This window comes from Barbus barbus (genome assembly GCF_936440315.1).
Source record: "Barbus barbus genome assembly, chromosome: 31".
Classification (NCBI taxonomy): domain Eukaryota; kingdom Metazoa; phylum Chordata; class Actinopteri; order Cypriniformes; family Cyprinidae; genus Barbus; species Barbus barbus.
The window spans coordinates 13,061,893-13,079,987 of NC_136759.1; the positions used below are offsets into that span (position 1 = coordinate 13,061,893).

Consider the following 18,095-nt stretch of genomic DNA (forward strand, 5'->3'; position numbering starts at 1 on the left):
ATCGTGTAATTTAAACGGAAACAACAACATCCTAATTTCTGATTGGCTGGTAAGTGGCATTAAACTCTGTATAACTCGAGACAGCTATGAACTCGGCAGAGAACTTACCTCCGTATTCCCTCATCTATTAATTGTATATATAGCAGGACAAGTTATTCCTTCTCAGCGTGAGAAATACACGGTGTGGCGTGAGAGCGTGTGAACTGGATGAAATGCGTGTCTCAAGGTGAATGCGTGAGACTTGAGAGCTCTGCATCTGTGCTTAGAGTGGTCGAATGGGGCATCTATATATATCTATGGCTCCAAGCACACATATGCATCCGCCATTCTAAATAATAAGGCATCTACCTATACATATCTATGGTTGTACCTGCATGAACGGTCATGTGCCATGCGTTTTCAGTTGTGTAGTGTGGACAGAGATCATTTCTGAAATGCAGTGAAAGCGCCAGTGTAGACAAGGATAATTTTCATTTTAAAACGCCGTTTCAGGACTTCAGGCCTTAAAGTCTCTACTAATGAGCTGACAAGTTGAATCGGGTGTGTTCAGTGTTGCGGTGCTCCATGACCATTTAGAAAACCACTGCATTTCAAAGACATGTTCATAAATGGGACTAGTATGTAACAAATACTTGCATGCATTTTCATGACTTAACTGACGACATAACTATGACATTGCATGGGGCATTTGAAAAGTTTCCCATTTAATGTGGCCGTAAATTCATTCTCAGTCTAAATAAACGCAATTCTCTTGGTGTTGATAGCCTTGTGGGCAGTGCGCCGACATACACCGCCGATCCCAATCCCTCTCCCACTTCGCTTCCTTTCAGCTCTAATCTGTTCTAACATAATAAAGGCAAAAAAGCCAAAAGTAAATTCAATTCTTGTCAAGAAAAAAGAAACAGAAGCAGCAGTTGTGAGTGGGATGGCCAACCCTAGATCCGCCTAATTGCGTTAAATATTTTTGAAAAAATTAATCGCATGCATTAATGTGCTAATTTTGCCAGCACTAATCACAACTTGACTTTTTTCCCGCCAAATCATGCAGCCCTATAAATAACCATCTAGCAACCACATGGCAACATGCTAACAACTACTCACAAAGCCTTAGCAGTGGTATATAAAGCCGTGGGCAAGCCCCACTCAAACTTAGTTCAGAAATGTGAAAATCTAGTACTGTTTGCAGTTTTTAAGGCCCCAGTTGATTTAAGCTTCAGTATTCTGTTGGATTTCGTCACTATGTTAGCTGGTATGTGAGAGGGATGTTTTGAGTCAGGCTTATGGGAAGATGCTTTTGTGAATTCAAACGCTGTCTCAAAGTCTTGCCTTTGCTCTATAAAGGAATAGAGTAAAAGCTTCTTTCATTTATCTTCCTCTCTGTTTGTCTGCTTCCTCTGCTGGCATGAAGGTGACTGTGGCCAGTTATTTTCAGGATTTGCTTTTGCTTGCTTTAATTTCCCATTTAAGCAAAGCTGCCTCAGTAGGGGCAGTAGGATTTATCTTCACTAAGCTCTGTGTAGAATAGCTTTATTACTGAAATGAAATTTACTGAAGAAGGGAAGGATTAGAGTGTGACACCCTCTTTTGGAAGGACTTTGAACTGCATACTTATTAAACTGCCCCTTTCTCTTTTTCCATCTGTCAGAAATGGTGCATGACAGTATTATCAGTGTCATTTACACTTATCCTATGCCTTATTTGTCATAACAGACTCTCTTGTGGCAAGAAAATGATATAACCTGACATCTTTTTCTGTCTGCAGAATGTCACCGCCAACCACAGAGTCAATGATGTCATCGCAACTGAGGACGGGTATCAGACCCTGGTTGGTCGCTTCATGTACGGTCCACTGGATATGGTGACCCTGACTGGGGAAAAGGTGAGAGAGCTGTGGTCCACTATTATAGAATATGCATTCAAACAAGGTTTTTTTGCATGCAACCAAAATGTCTGTGGAATTGTAAAGGGGTTGTTGTTTTCACAGTGAAACTACTAATAAAAAAACTAATGCTAATACTGGTACTTCAGCCGCAAGTGAAACCTTACCGGTAACTTTTACAGTATCAGTACACATTCAGTTCTCTGTGATAAGCACTTGCACCTTGTAATGTGTGGCTGCACATGTAAACATCTGATGAACCTCATATTTAGACTTAAAGGAGACATATTATGTCCCTTTTTACAATATGTAATATAAGTCTCTGGTGTCCCCAGAATGTGTCTGTGAAGTTTCAGCTCAAAATACTCCACATTTTGAAAATGCCTATTTTGAGTGGAAGCAGAAACATGCTGTTTTTCTGGCCTGTCTCTTTAAATGCAAATGAGCTGCTGCTCCCTGCTTCCTTTTCCAGAATAGAAATGAGTCATTACAGCTCGGACCTGCTAAAAACATCTGTTTTGGTTCTGATTATCCTGTTAATCGCGCTGAAATCATGCGTTTTAAACCATATGAGTTTAAACTTCTGATATACGGTTTTCTGAGCGCACATATCCGAAACACACGGACAGAAAGCGGCTGTCACAGCATGTAAACTTAAGTTCTCATTCACACACAAGTAGGGCTGAAACGATTCCTTTGAATACAAATTTGAATACAAAAAATCAAAAGGCCGCCAAAAATATATGCTGTGCCACATCGTTGTTCTACTTGGCGGAAATCAGTGTTCAGGTTTCACTCTCATCACTGCGCCGTGTGACGCTCCATTCAATATTCCGCTCTATGAATGTGCATTCTGCTCATTTAACGCTCATGAAAAAGCTAAGTCCGCTCAAATAACGCGTATAAGAAATATAATAAATTTCTATGTAGTATACTTGTTCCTGCTTGCAGTAGCGCTACTGTGCTGTGGCATGCTGTAGTACAGCTGTACTGGGCAACGCTGGTTAAATCTCCTTCACTGATCTGCTTCTTCCGCTACACTCTGCTCACATGCGCTGATAATAATAGCTTTGCAAGGGTTTTTATATTTTTTTATTTTTATACATGTTACTTGATATTTGTTCAGCAGAATGTACATACTACCACTACTAAAATGATGAAAACTTTATTTTTTAAGGAATGATCGCACAACATTTCTTCCATGTTTTAATTTTAATAGTGAATCCCCTTTGTTTGCCAAAAAGTTTAATTTTCAATAATATAAAGATAAATGAAATTGTTTTATGGCTTCGTTTGAGAACCAGATACACCACACATAATTTCTGAGGAAAAAGAAAACATTTCATAAGGCTATTTTAAGAATAAATAACATTAGGTGAGAGAAAATAAAACACAACTTTATAATTGTCATTTTCGTTAATCATAGCTATAAATATTATAACACCTAAAATATGTTGCGTTTAAAAAGTGTTTGTTTCAGCCAGTTGATGGTAGGTACATTGTGTGCACATGATCAGGATGGTACCACCTCTGCCGAATTTTGAGAAAGGAAAAACCGTTTGCAGGACTATACATTATTTGGATAATTAGTCAAAAACAACAACCACAACAGTTATGACTGATTCTGTCGCATAGAACTGAATAAAAATGATACATTGATATTTAATATTAATATATTTTCTGTCCAATTTTCTTTAAATAAAAGTGCGGTTATTTTATTGGCTTGTGTTTTTTAAATTCCGTGTCATTAAAATTTAGTTAAATTTAAAAAGTCTTACAAAATTACTTTATTTTATTTAATAAAATAAATAATTATTACAAAGCATTTTCGGTTTCGGTTTTCGACCAAGCACATCCAGAATTCTCAGTTTCGGTCCAGAATTGTCATTTCGGTGCATCCCTACCATTTACTATAACTGCATACAGAGCACTGTGTTTGCAACTACATGCTCCTTTTAAAGGATTACACACACACACACACACACCAGTATGCAGAGAGACATTTAAGAGGTTCATTCTCCACATAATTTTAAATTCATGTTGCTGAAAAATGTGGTAAGAAATTTTATGTGTATGGACTCTTGTTTTTGTTCCACGTTAGCTGTATGTTCGGTAGAATACTCGATTGCTAAAATATTCGATAGCTACAGCCCTACACACAAGTTAACGTTAAAAACACACAAATTACAAAAATAGTCGGTTATGTCTGTGAAGGTAAAAAGCTGGGAAATAAATGGCATGTTTATTTTAGATCTGTGTGGCAGCAGCAATATACAGTAAATAAATCAATAAATCCACTGCTTTCTTGTCTCCTCTGAGACTCTAAATAGTGTTCTGTGCTTGTCTGTGCAGCCAAATGCAGAAAAGTTAGTATGTTTTGCTCAAACTTTCGCCATGCCATTAGAACTGGTACACCGTTGTCACTTGATAAGTCAGAATGATGGGGCCTTGGGTGGAAACTTACAGATTAAGGGGCGGTAATATTATAATGAGATCCCTTTGCCACATCACCAAGGGAGCGGAATCAAGGGACGCTTGCAGAAAAAGGCTTACCAAAACAAAGTTACTGGGTTAAACTTTTTCACGTTTCCTTGGTTGGTAGATGCACCGAGGACCTGATTATAGCACTTAAAACCTGGAAATGTCCGATTTTCATCATATGTCACCTTTAAAGGAAAGGAAAAGACGTGACTTGTGGCCAGGTATAGTGACCCATACTCGGAATTTGTGCTCTGCGTTTAGCCCATCCAAGTGCACACGCACAGTAATGAGTAGTGAACACACACACACACACACACACACCGTGAAACCTTTTTTTATTTTTTATTCAGTGATGGAAACAGGCTTCCATACTTATGCAATATTATTATTAATATAAAAATAATATTTACTTCTAAAAGCATATTTACACTGCCATTCAAAAGTTTGGGTTTTGTCAGTTTTGTTTTTTTTGTTAATATTGTGAAATATTATTGCATTTTAAGGTAACTGTTTTATTGTTTTTATACATTTTAAAATGTAATTTATTTCTGTAATTGCAAAGCAGAATTTTCAGCTACATTACTCCAGTTTTCAGTGTCACATGATCCTTCATTCTAAAATGAAATATCAAGTCATTCTAAAATGCTGATTTGGTGCTCAAGAAAAATTTCTTATTATTATCAGATTCTTTTATTAAAGTAAAGTTCAAAAGAGCAACATTTATTTGAAACAGAATTCTTTAGTGGCATTATAATAAAGGAAAAAGGAAAGGAAAGGAGGTGACTTGTGGCCAAGTATGGTGACCCATACTCTGAATTTGTGCTCTGCATTTAACCCATCCAAGTGCACACACACAGCAGTCAGTATTGAACACACACACACACACACACACACACACTGTGAACACACACCCAGAGCAGTGGGCAGCCAATGCTGTGGCGTCCGGGGAACAGTTGGGGTTCGGTGCCTTGCTCAAGGGTCTGACCTCAGTCGTGGTATTGAGGGTGGAGAGAGCGCTGGTTATTCACTCGTCCCACCGACAGTCCCTGACAGACCTGAGACTCGAGCCCACAACCTTTGGGTTACAAGTCCGACCTTCTAACCATTAAGCCACATTAAATGTCTCTACTGTCACTTTTGTTCAATTTGTGTATTAATATTTAATGCTTCAAATAAAGGAGTACATTGAATAGCGTGACAAAACAGTGCTTGCTGTGGTTTTGAAACTAGTATAGAGCAGTGTCACTGGTACTGGTATCAACTACTGACATTTTGGTGTCGTGACAACCCTAGTATGCCTCAATAATCTCCCTCCATCTCACTCGCTTCCTCCCACTGTCTGTTTCTTTGTTGTTTTCTCTCTCAGGTCGATGTGTACGTGATGACCAAGCCGCAGTCGGGTCGCTGGGAGCACTTAGACACCGAGGTGACCAACAACAGTGGCAGAGTGACCTACACCATCCCCACAAGCAAAAAGCTGGCCGTGGGGGTCTACCCCATCAAAATGGTTGTCAAGTAAGTCAATGGGACCCTGAAGATTACTTATAATGTATCCAAAATGGCCGTACTCTCAAGGTTGTCTCAGCGGGGATAATTTGCAAGCATTCAATTGGCACTCGTAAAACTCTCACCCTGAGGGCTGAAGGAGAATTACTCCTCGCTGTTAAATTGATCTCGGGCTTCATGCCGCATCTTGAGCTTGATCAAGAGCCGGATCTTTGTTCATGTCACTGTTTTCTCGCAGGGGTGACCAGACAAGTGCGGAGGCCTTCCTGACGGTCTTGCCGCGGGGGATGGAGTGTGTCGTCTTTAGCATTGACGGTTCATTTGCCGCCAGCGTCTCTATTATGGGCAGCGACCCTAAAGTACGGCCCGGAGCTGTGGATGTGGTCAGGTAACAAATTCAAAGGGTGGCTTTCTGTGTAAATGTGTGTGAGAGAGAATCGATGCTTTCATTTCATGCCATGGCAATATTGAAAAGGGCCGGCCTGTCGGTGAGTCACAATTGGATTTAATTTAATAGAGAGATAGCAAAGTGCTGATATCAGATATCAGATGGGGTTTGGGATTTACAAATAGACAATCTTGGGTTGTTTCCCAGACTGTCCTTGGGCAAATTTACTGCTTTGTCAAATGCAATCTGTTGCTGGAGGACCAGGCACCGTGACTATCCAGGCATCGGTCCCCAACTGTTTTTCACCAAGCATTATGGGATTGCTGAGAGGTTAAATGATTGTATTGTGCATCCAGACACTGGCAGGACCTGGGCTACCTGATCATTTACATCACTGGCCGTCCAGACATGCAGAAGCAGAGGGTTGTGTCTTGGCTGTCTCAACACAACTTCCCTCAGGGGATGATCTTCTTCTCGGAGGGGTTGGTGCACGACCCTCTTCGCCAGAAAACCATCTTCCTCAGGAACTTGGTGCAAGAGGTTAGTTTTCTGCTACCGTGTCCACATATTTGGTAAATGGGTCATTCCTGTTTTGCATTACCTTTTGAACTCTGTAACTGCAAAATATGAATATTCCTGTGTTGTGGTTTAAGGAAGTGTTTCTATAACAGGGTACACTACTGCTCTGGTTAAGCTCAGGCACTTTATGAGTCATAACTTACGGGCACATTTTAAAATGAACAGGATGCCTATCAGGATGGGAATAAAAAGCTGTATTTAACCAGTGCTCAAAGAGGGATTTAGATTTAGCACACATTTTGCAATTGTTTAATTAACCATCTTTCAAATGTTATGACATTTATATAGGTTTTGAAATTTAAACAAGAATAAGAATTAGAGTAAGATAAACAAATACCACAAAACATCAAAGCATTGCAAATTTCTTCAAATCCATTGCTAATACTTGCTGGTGCTTTTGCTGTTGGTTTCCCACCAAAAATGAGGCTTTTGTTAGTTTTTGTAAGAATTTTTAACAGGATGTAAAGTGAAATTCAAGAAATATTTTTAAAATGTTCAATTTAAATTATATAATATATATATTAAATTATATATTATATATTTAAATTTATTAAAATGTTATAAATTACCAGATTTTCACGTTAGAAGCACCCCAAAACATAGCAAAGATGCACAATTCCATTAAAACTAGCAAAATTGTTTAAAATTCACTTTTATGTCCAGTTAATTGTGATAAACTAGCCAATATGAATTCTGTACTTAATACTAAGAAAGTATTTTATCCTATATATAGAAATATACACTACTTTTAAAAAGTTTGAGGTCAGTTTATTAATAAATAAATAAATAGCGATGCATTAGGTTAAAAATACATTTTATTTAGAAAGGATGCAGTAAATTGATCAAAAATGAATACTTTTTATTCAAAGAGGATGTATTCAATTAATCAAAAGTGACAGTCAAGTAATTTGTTACACAAGATTTATATTTCAAGGAAATGCTGTTCTTTTGAACTTTCTGTTGATTCTGGGGGGTAAAGCATATCACTGTTTTCACAAACATATTATACACTGCAACTGTTTTCAATTTTCATAGTAAAAAATTATATTTCTTGAGCACCAAATCAGCATATTAGAATGATTTCTGTGACCCTGAAGACTGGAGTACTGACTGCTGAAAATTCAGCTTTGTCATTACAGGAATAAATTACATTTTAAAATATACTCTAATAGAAAATAGTTATTTGAAATTGTAATAATATTTCATGATATTGTTTGTACTGTATTTTTGATCAAATAACGCAGCTGTGGTAAGCATAAGAGACTCCTTTTAAAAACATAAAAAATCTTACTGACCCCAAACTTTTGAATGGCAGAGTGTACATTTCAAATACTGCATTTGATGGAGACATGAAAATACACTTTTCTTTCTTCCTTTATTTCTGCTTCTCTTGGTCCATCTCTCACGCTTGCTTCCTCTGTCTCACGCATGAGTAGTCACACAGGAACTGAGGTGTTTTTGTAGTGTATCCTCAGCCCGTCTATCACACTTTGTCCTTTTCTCATGTTGGCAGTGTCACATTAAAATCAACTGTGCCTACGGCTCCATGAAGGACATTTCCGTCTACAGCATGCTGGGCCTCAACCCCAACCAGATATATATAGTGGGACGGCCCTCTAAGAAGTACCAGAATCAGTGCCAGGTTAACTAACTTTGATTTCAATCATCATCTTTCATTCAGTTTCCCCCATAACTGGTCAAAATGAATCTAGTTTTCTCTAATATCTTTTCATGTCTTCTGATCTACGACAGTTCCTAAGTGAGGGCTATGCAGTGCATCTCTCCTCCCTGCAGTTCAGTCACAGAGCCCGGCCCAAGAAGAGCTCCTCGGTACGAATGGTTCTTCGAAAGGGCTCATTTGGTCTGTCAGCTAAACCGGACTTCCTGTGTAAGCGGACACACCTTCGCCGCACCATGTCGGTGCAGCAGCCTGAGCCACCCATGACACCCAACCCTAAACCGGAGCGAGCTCAGAGCCAGCCCGAGTCGGACAAGGACCACGGGGGTGGAGGGGGTCCAGGCCATGCCATGTGGGCACGGGGGTCCATGTACCGTGGCGACACCACTCCCTGACCCAAGAGAAACATAGGAGGGATGGAAAAAGGACAGATGGTAATGATCTCTTGGTGGACAGAGCCCAGGTAAGCTTTGGTTTTAAGCCTGTTTGCACAAAACACAGGGCTCTCAAGTTATAGCGAAAGTTTGGAGTGAGATTAGGGGAGGGGCCACGCAAAGGGGAGGAGCAAATATTTGCAGCACCCAAGTTTTTGATAGCAGTTCAATTTTACCTATTGTTCATAATTGGCCTGCACAAATAGAAATTATAACATCTGGTAAATCTAATGAAAGACAAATTCATTCTAATAAAATAAATAGATTTTTGTATTTAAAAATACAAATGTATCAAAAATAAAAAGAAATTTTGCCGTACTCAATGTACATACTGTACACTTATACAGTAGGATTACAGTACTTACCCTGAGCATGTATGTCAAGCTGTGTGTGTGTGTGTGAGAGAGAGAGAGAGAGAAGAGAGACTGAGAGAGTACACATTTAAGCTTAGAGGACTCCTACATAAAGCACCGTCATGATAGATAATAGTGCTCCGTCCAAAGTCAAACTGTTCCTAGTTTTGGTTTTGTTCACACCCACCATAGAAAACACACTGCATCTGCATTTGAGAGGGGAAGCCACATTGCTTTATATGGGATCCCCCTACCGCTGTCATCAAGCCATCAAAATGTGCAACAAACACAACAGTGTTGGTTTAAAAAAAACAAAAACAAAAAACTCCCTCTGTCTCTCTCTCGCTCTCGCTCTCTCTCTCTCACACACACACACACACACACACAGCTTGACATACATGCTCAGGACAAGTTCTGTAATCCTACTGTGTGTGTGTGTATACAGTATGTACATTGAGCACTGCTGTTCAGTTGGCATGTTTGGGGCCAAATTTCTTTGTATTTTTTTATACTTTTTAAAATATGTAAAACTATTTATTTTATTTGGAAGAATTTGAAGTCTTTTATCAGATTTACCAACTGTTATAACATCTCTAGTACTTTCCTTTCAGGAAGCCAAAGCTATGTTAAAGCTTGGGGTTGCAAAGCAGTTGGAGAGTTTTTTTTTTTTTTTTTTTTTTTTTTTTTTTTGACTGCATCAATAATACTTTAGCACAAATTTGGCTATATTCCCCAACATCAGCTCTCACTATCTTTTCACAGGCAAGTGATTTCGGCCAGGAATCTTAAAATCGAAAAAAAAAAAAAATCCAGGAGTTACCTACACAGCATTCATCAGATCTTTCTCTTCCAGTTTACACTCCATGTGCATGCGCGTCCATGTTGCTTAGTAACGAATGCACTTGCAGCAGAATCGCGTAATTTAAACAGAAACGACAACATCCTAATTTCTGATTGGCTGGTAAGTGGCATTAAACTCTGTATAACTCAAGACAGCTATGAACTCGGCAGAGAACTTACCTCCGTATTCCCTCATCTATGAATTATATATATAGCAGGACAAGTTATTCCTTCTCAGCGTGAGAAATACACGGTGTGGCGTGAGAGCGTGTGAACTGGATGAAATGCGTGAGTCTCACGGTGAATTCGTGAGACTTGCGAGCCCTGAAAACACATTTTGCATGCTTTTACATTTTTTCACGTAAACATGCTCTAGACCAGTGTATCTCAACCAGGGAGCCGGGACCCACTAGGGGGCCTAAGCACACTTCCAAGGGGGCCACAAGATGGCTTGAATTTAAAGTAAGGCTTATAATGCCAATATAAATAAGCTTTAAATAAATATAAATAAAGCTATAAATTAATATATAAGCTTGAAATGAAATAACTAAATTATGCTTTTTGAAATAAGCTTTTTTTAAGGCTCACTGAAATATATTTATTCATATAATTTTTCTCCTTATCTATGGTCATTTTTAACAACAATTATTCAATGTAATTTTCTCCCCTTTCCATTTTTTTTCTGTACTTTTAAAAGCAAAATATACCGTGTTGAACAGTCCCTTAGGCTTTTTTGTTTAGTCTCTAATGCATAACAAACAGATTTTGTGTGTGGATAGGGCATGACCATGTTTTAAATTTGAGTTAAATTAAAATTTCAAATGAGCATGCATCCAATATTCTCACCGCATTACAATTGCGCTGTAAAATTTTCCTAAATTCAATCTCAGCATCACTGAATTCATAACCCAAAATTTGTATTCAGAACCTAGCAAGACCTCAACCCCCACGATATCTGTTTGCAACCCTCCTTGAATGATTTAGCGGCTTTATCCCGGCAAATGGACAAAAAGTGATTAAGGAGAGTACTAGTGGCTCGACATCCTTCCGAACCTTGCCATTAAATGAGAGGGTACCCCTCCTCTAGCTCTGGTTCATTCATAATCAAGACTATAAAAAAGGCTGAAGAATTATTAATAGAGCTCGGGCCTCCCACCGCCTCATCACCCATCACGCCGTGCCAATCTGAATGCAAATGCTCCTCTGCTGGGCCTGGTGATCCGCAAATAAGAGTGCTCAGACATGCCCCGACTCAAGCGCTCTTCCCTTTTGCCAAATAATGTTTGCCTGATGAGATAGATGCTGACCGCGGCCTGCGTGTGGCTCCTTGGGAAGCCGTTTGTAATTTTCTCTGATTATTTTCGTAATGAAATAGATATTTATATGGGTGCTCATTGAAGCGTGGCTGCTGTGTGAAGTGCTCATTGATTCACAATCTCTTTCCTCCTTCAACCCCACAGCGTCTTTACTCCTTCTGCTGATATCACACCATAAAATAAGACAAATCCCACCTGAGCTGATAAAAACTCCTCCTGAAGTGCCATCCGCATGGATCTGACACAATTACGCACAAACTCTGAGTCCCGATGCTTTGTTTCGGGAACAGGAGCAGAGGAGAATCTATTTCTAAATTCAGTTTCATCCATCTGTGATGCTTTGGAGAACTTCTGGATTTATTTAGCATCATACGAAGGATTCCTCGCATCACCCATCAGGAACAAAGAGGATATCTGATAAGATCCTTAGAGAAAACATCAAATTTCCTCACGCCTAAGCAATATGGAGGAAGAGGGAGGGTGAGCATCCCGCTGCTCGGACAGGTGGCAGCGCTGACTCCTGCAATAATCCCTCTGTTTTAATATTGCAGGCATTTGTCTGTTCTCTGGGCGGCTGTCTATGGCCCGCTTGTGGCCAGAAGGACTTGCAAACTGTACATTAACCTTTTGTGCCAGAGTGGCGACCTGGCCTGAACTCTTGTTGCCCCTGTCTGTGTTCAGCCACTCAGCCAGAACAGAGTCTGGCAGCAATGGCCACTGCTACTGAACTCCACCCACTCCTCTGCCAGGTCACGCCACGACTGCAGAAGCATATTTACAACCATCGGTGGATCTTCTTGTGCCTGTCTCTCACTCGTGTTGTAAATATATAATAAGTGGCACTGAGGCGAACTGAGTATGTACAGTATGATGTATTTGTGTGTGGCAATAGCTGACTCCAGCAGTGCTCACACTGCAATGAAGCATTTTCTTAATTGGTATTTTTGCCTCTTTTCCAGTACAAATATTTAAACATCCTTAAACAAGATTAAATTTCATGAAGCATAAAACGGTAACACTTTATTTCAATAGTCCACTTTAAACATTGTACTAACAGTAAGTAACTTTGCAACTACATGTCAACTAGCAGTTATTAAAGTATTAGTAGACTAACTGCTTAATATCTGTTAACACTTTATTTTGATGGGTCCACAACATACAACATACTGACTATATGAAACTTTATGAAAGTATATGTCAACTTATTCTACTAACCCTAAACCTACCCTAACAGTCTACTCTGAGAGTTAGTAGACATGTAGATGCAAATGAATGAGAATTAGTTGACATGTAGTTACAAAGTTACTTATAGTTCGTAGAATGTCTAAAGTGGACTATCGAAATAAAGTGTAACCCATAAAATTATTTTCAGACAGTATATTTCGGGAATAAATAAATAAATGGAAAAATTGATTATAGCGTTAGTGTAAGAAAAATAACCATAATAATAAACATGAATGCAATTTTCACTTGTACAAATGATTTCCATATTAAATAAAATAATGTTCTTTTGAACTTTCTATTCATCAAATCCTGAAGAAAAAAAAACACGCATTATGGTTTTCACAAAATATTAAGCAGTGCATTTGTATTCAACACTGATAGTAATAAGAATTTTTTCTTGAGCGGCAAATCAGCATGTGACCCCTGGACAACAAAACCAGTCATAAGGGTCAATTTTTTGAAATTGAGGTTTATACATCATCTGAAAGCTGAATAAATAAGCTTTGTGAGGATCAGACAATATTTGGCCGAGATACAACTATTTGAAAATCTGGAATCTGAGGGTGCAAAGAAATCTAAATATTGATCTTTAAAGTCTTTAATATTTCCTTGAAAGTGTCCAAATGAAGTTCTTAGCGATGCATATTACTAATCAGAAATGAAGTTTTGATATATTTACGGTAAGAAATTTACTAAATATCTTCATGGAACATGATCTTTACGTAATATCCTAATGATTTTTGGCATAAAAAAAAAAATTGATAATTTTGACCCATACAATGTATTTTTGGCTATTGCTACAAATATACCCCAGCGACTTAAGACTGGTTTTGTGGTCCAGGGTCACATATTTGAATAATTTCTGAAGGATCATGTGACACTGAAGACTCCATGAAAGGAATAAATAACATTTTAAAGTATATTAAAATGCAAAACACATTTCAATGTATTACTGTTTTAGTGTATTTTTGATCAAATAAATGCATAAGAGACTTCTTTCATAAGTTTACTGACCTCAGACTTTGGAACAGTAATGTGAATTTAAAATATGCATTCTCTTAATTCTTTATTTTGCTTCTCAAGTAAATTTATTTTTTTATGAATGCTCAGATATTTTGACTGAAAACCAAGATTTAAAAATCTGATTAAGAAAACTTTTTTTTATAGCACACATTAAATGGCCAAATAACCGTTTTAAATTTGTATTGTAAAGTGACTGTGGTTGTCAAGATGTTGTCGTGTCACATTATTGGTTTTATCGGTACGACAACTTGCGCAAACACAACACGTCGATATTGTTTACATGTAAATCCATCTCACGGAGTACGATGGTCTTGTCGAAGAACATACTATATTAGTATTTTAAACTATACTTGAGGACAACCTTGGTGTTACAATAAATAAATGTAAATCAACAAAATACATTCAGACCACTATAATGCTGTTCTCACCACGAGGGTGTTCCGTACTCAATAGTTCTTGTAATGTCACATTTTCCTATCGTAGTTCTGATTTTGGTATTTTGTATGGGGCTGTCTATTGAAAATTGCATTTGCACAGCGCCAGTATTTATGTAATTTTATCTTGTTGTATATTTAACTGTACATCTTTATATAACACTAGAGACAGTGTGAAAGTGGGTAGGCATGAATGTTTTGGCCTGTATCTACGTGTGCACATGTCTGTTACACGTGTGCAAGTCTCGTGTGAGTGTTAGTTTGGAGATTTTTTGTATTGTACATATTTTTAATTCAGAGATCATACTAGTGGCCTTTTGATCCTCTGATAGTTATAAACTAAGCCTGTAATTTGTAGAGATTTTATAGGCAAACTTTTTAATTCTTTCGTGTGTGATCATTGCTGAATTGTCAACATATATGAACGTGTTTTCAGCCTTATCAAGATGTATATTTATTTGTCTAATATCTATATTCTCAGATGATGTGTGAAAAAGTATATTTGTATTTTAAAAACATGTAAAGTACATATATTCAGTACACAACTGTGTCAAGGCCTCTTGTGGTAATTGGTCCAGTCGGTCTATTTCAGTGGATGTGCTTCTGTTGGGCCTATACCGAGCTGTATACTCATTCTTCAATAAATCATTATAAATCCTGCTTGATATATCTGTGTAAACTTTAGATCTGTCAGTGCTGTGAAGATTTGTGAAGTTGTGACCTTTTCTCTTACCAGCCTGAAAGGTGAGTACAGCTCTATCTGTTCACACACACAACGTCAGAGGAAGCAGCTCAGCGTTTTCACACTAAATTACTCTGTCAAGAGTAGCTATGCTCTAGATGGACTATTCCTGTTCTTTAATATGTATGCAAATCCAAAGCTAATTATACAATCCGATCACTTTTACGCTGGTATAAATGATACCTGAGCAAAACCAAAACACCCCAGTTGCTTTTGTCTTCCTCATTCAATTCTGTTTGAGTAGTTTAAAACAAGTGCAAATAACATCTGTCCTTGAAAGCGACAAATGTGCAGACAGCAGGTTTCCAGTGAAATTAACTTTTTTTTTCTTTCCCTCTCAAGGGACAGTTTTTTCCTTGCAGGCTATCGCCTGTGTCACCATTAATGAATGTATCCCGCTCATTCTTTGGGATGCTATGGAAATGGCCCTTTAATCTCAAATCACACACTTTAGCTGATTAATGCTCCAGGCATGTGCCGAAGAGGTCGGCATGTGCAAATTGTGTGAACGTATCGCTGGGATTATTGATGGGCACTTGTTAATCTATTGTTCTCGACGTGCCAGCATTGTTGCACATTTTTTTGATTGAATGCGTCTTTGTTGCTTCGTCTTTGCATGGTAATTACATGGTAAATAATGAGGTTTAAAATGAATCATTTCCTTTCTATAGTGCAAAGCAAAAATCATATTTGTATTTTGTTGTCAATGGGTGGCTTTGAAATGAAAATGCCCTGTCCGTGCTATTCTGTGTGTTTTTTAATAGCTTAGGGGAATAAAAACAGATTTAACTATTTGCATTTTCATCTGATCAGATTTGAACTCAATTTCTCCTTTTATAGAAAAGCCACGGACATTTTTCAAAGGCAGGGACCATATCTGAAACATCACAAATGAAAGCCTATTTCAATCTGATATTATACTGTAGCTTTAAAAAATGAATAATTACACATTAGTGCCTTCCTCATCATTATGAAGATTGGTCCCAGCACGACACCATCTATTAGTTACTGTTCTTTTTCCACTCCAGCCTTTTTATGGAAGCCAATCAAACACTCGACACATTATAGATATCATTCCAGTCAAGAGGGCCCTTAAGATCAGCAGTTTCATTGCAGCGTTCGATCAGCATTGCCATGGAGATTTGTGTGAATCTGGGGCTTTTGAGACTGCTCTTACTATTGAGTGACTTCCTGGATGATTTTGGAATAAGTACAGGAAATGTTTTGACCTGACAAGCAAGACTCAGGGATAGAAAGCTTACCCTGAATGCAGACCCTCTGCAAAATGAACACAAATTGCACAAACTATTACATGCAGCAGCCCGTCTGTCATAATCCATATCCTGCTACAGAACATTCTTCAGCTGCAGGGTCAAGCCCATGAGGCCCTGGGGACTAGTTTCCCAGTCACTGTTGTTCATGGGAAAGTCATGTAGTATCCAGCAGCGTCTCCAGCAAGCCTGTTAAAGGCCCTGTTGAAATGTTCCGAATCATCATTTCTGTTTTCATTTTTGTTTTTTGTTTTTCTTCAATTATTTGTATTATAATTATATTATTTGATCATTTTATTTAATTTATTTGTACTGTGCTTTGTAGCTGTGTTTTGTTTATTTTCCATCTCTTTTTCTCATTTTATACTTTTTGTGGAATTTTAGTCCTGTTTTTTTTCTGTTAGTTTGTCTTTTTTTACTGTGCTTTTGATTTTTTTTGTATTGCATTTTGTTTTGTGTTGCATTGTGGTTACTGTTTTGTAGCAATTTTTTTGTCTTGTGGTTTTATTTATTTTTTTCATTTAGATGTGCCTTTGCTTCATTTTGCTTTGTTCTGTTAATTTCTTCTCTACTTGTTTATCGTATATTTTTTTTTCTTCATGCTCTCAGACACCACATTGGACTCTGCTTTCAACCTAAGCATGAATATTTAACTTGAATGTCATATCTTTTGTGGTTTTAGATGCATGACTTCATACAGCCTTACAGTAATGTGTAACCTATTCTATTAGATGCTGAAATCATTGTGGTGAATCATTCAGATAATTCAGCCCATAATTTGGTATCTGTCCTATCCAGAAAAATAACTATTACAGCATCTCTTCCGTCCATTAAAGCCTGGTAACCATGAAATGAAAACTAGAAAACTTCCATATTTTCCATATTTCCATATTTTATTTTAAGATTCATGAGCTATGATTGTGAAATTTTGGCACATCTGTTATATGTACTTTCATAAGTTGAGAGGAGAACAACTCGTACATTTGATGTATGAGGAGGAGGTAATTTAGTGAATAAAAATGGCCTGGTGGTAACTATGTTTTTTCCATCAAGGAAATAATGACAAGGCCCTGAAAACAGTTTGACCTGCTCTTGCTGTCACTCACAAAGACACTTTGGAGAAGAATGTGACAGATGAAATAAGTTCTATTAAAGATTTTTGTGCCACAGTTGAAAGCCTCAGGGGATTTAATGTGACACGTGACCACCGTAGTGTCCTGGTTCAGAGTGTAACCATCCTCCAGCCTGACATTGTGGGTTAGCATGTACAGAACAGCCTCAATCGCTGTTGCCGCTTTCATTCTCTAGAGGGGATGTGCACTGTGTACTAGCCTTTCTGATTGCATAACGATCAATATATTACAGTGTTAACCACAAAGCAACGGGGCTATTTTTACATCATTCAAACCAATTATCTTTGAAAGTTCATTCTCTCTAAAATGGTCTGACAAGAGTGGACAATAAGAGGTTCCCATCACCTCTAGACAGGGCTCACAGTATTTGTCCATCTTCATTAGATGGAGACTGTTTATTCGGTCTTAAGTGGCAGGTGAAGGTGATCTGGTGATCTTCTAAGGTCAGATTCTTTTCTCCATTTGTTCCTTCTCCAGGAAGCTGGTTTATTTGTGTTCAGTTGAGGTAACAGTAAAAGAATTTCAACAAAAACTTGAAAATTTAATGTGATTTGCAAACATGCTTAATTCTTTCTCTCACTCCATACTTTTGATTGCACAACTGATTGTGATTGCATAATTTCATTAAACCATCTGCCAAATGAGAAACTACAACATATGCCAAAGCTGTATATAACTGGTTAGGAAAAAAATGTATTATATGACTGGCTTGAAGTCGCAGCATTTTTGGGTGCATATAGCGTGCTTTTTTAATTTTTGCTGTAAGAATAGTGCTGAGTTTATTCTGTCTGACATATTCTTGCACTATGATATT

General features: G+C 37.9%; 1 protein-coding gene across 1 annotated transcript in view; it reads left to right on the forward strand.

Moving 5' to 3' along the window:
- The window catches only part of LOC306851137 (membrane-associated phosphatidylinositol transfer protein 3-like), an 81,649-nt gene extending 72,675 nt beyond the window's left edge, over positions 1-8,974 (forward strand). Inside the window, exons 14-19 of the mRNA XM_079387253.1 lie at positions 1,763-1,879; positions 5,727-5,875; positions 6,105-6,254; positions 6,611-6,794; positions 8,347-8,475; positions 8,586-8,974. Coding sequence (XP_079243379.1) covers positions 1,763-1,879; positions 5,727-5,875; positions 6,105-6,254; positions 6,611-6,794; positions 8,347-8,475; positions 8,586-8,906 — 1,050 coding nt within the window. The 3' untranslated portion in view covers positions 8,907-8,974. The remainder of the gene's footprint in view (positions 1-1,762; positions 1,880-5,726; positions 5,876-6,104; positions 6,255-6,610; positions 6,795-8,346; positions 8,476-8,585) is intronic.
- Positions 8,975-18,095: the final 9,121 nt, after the last annotated feature.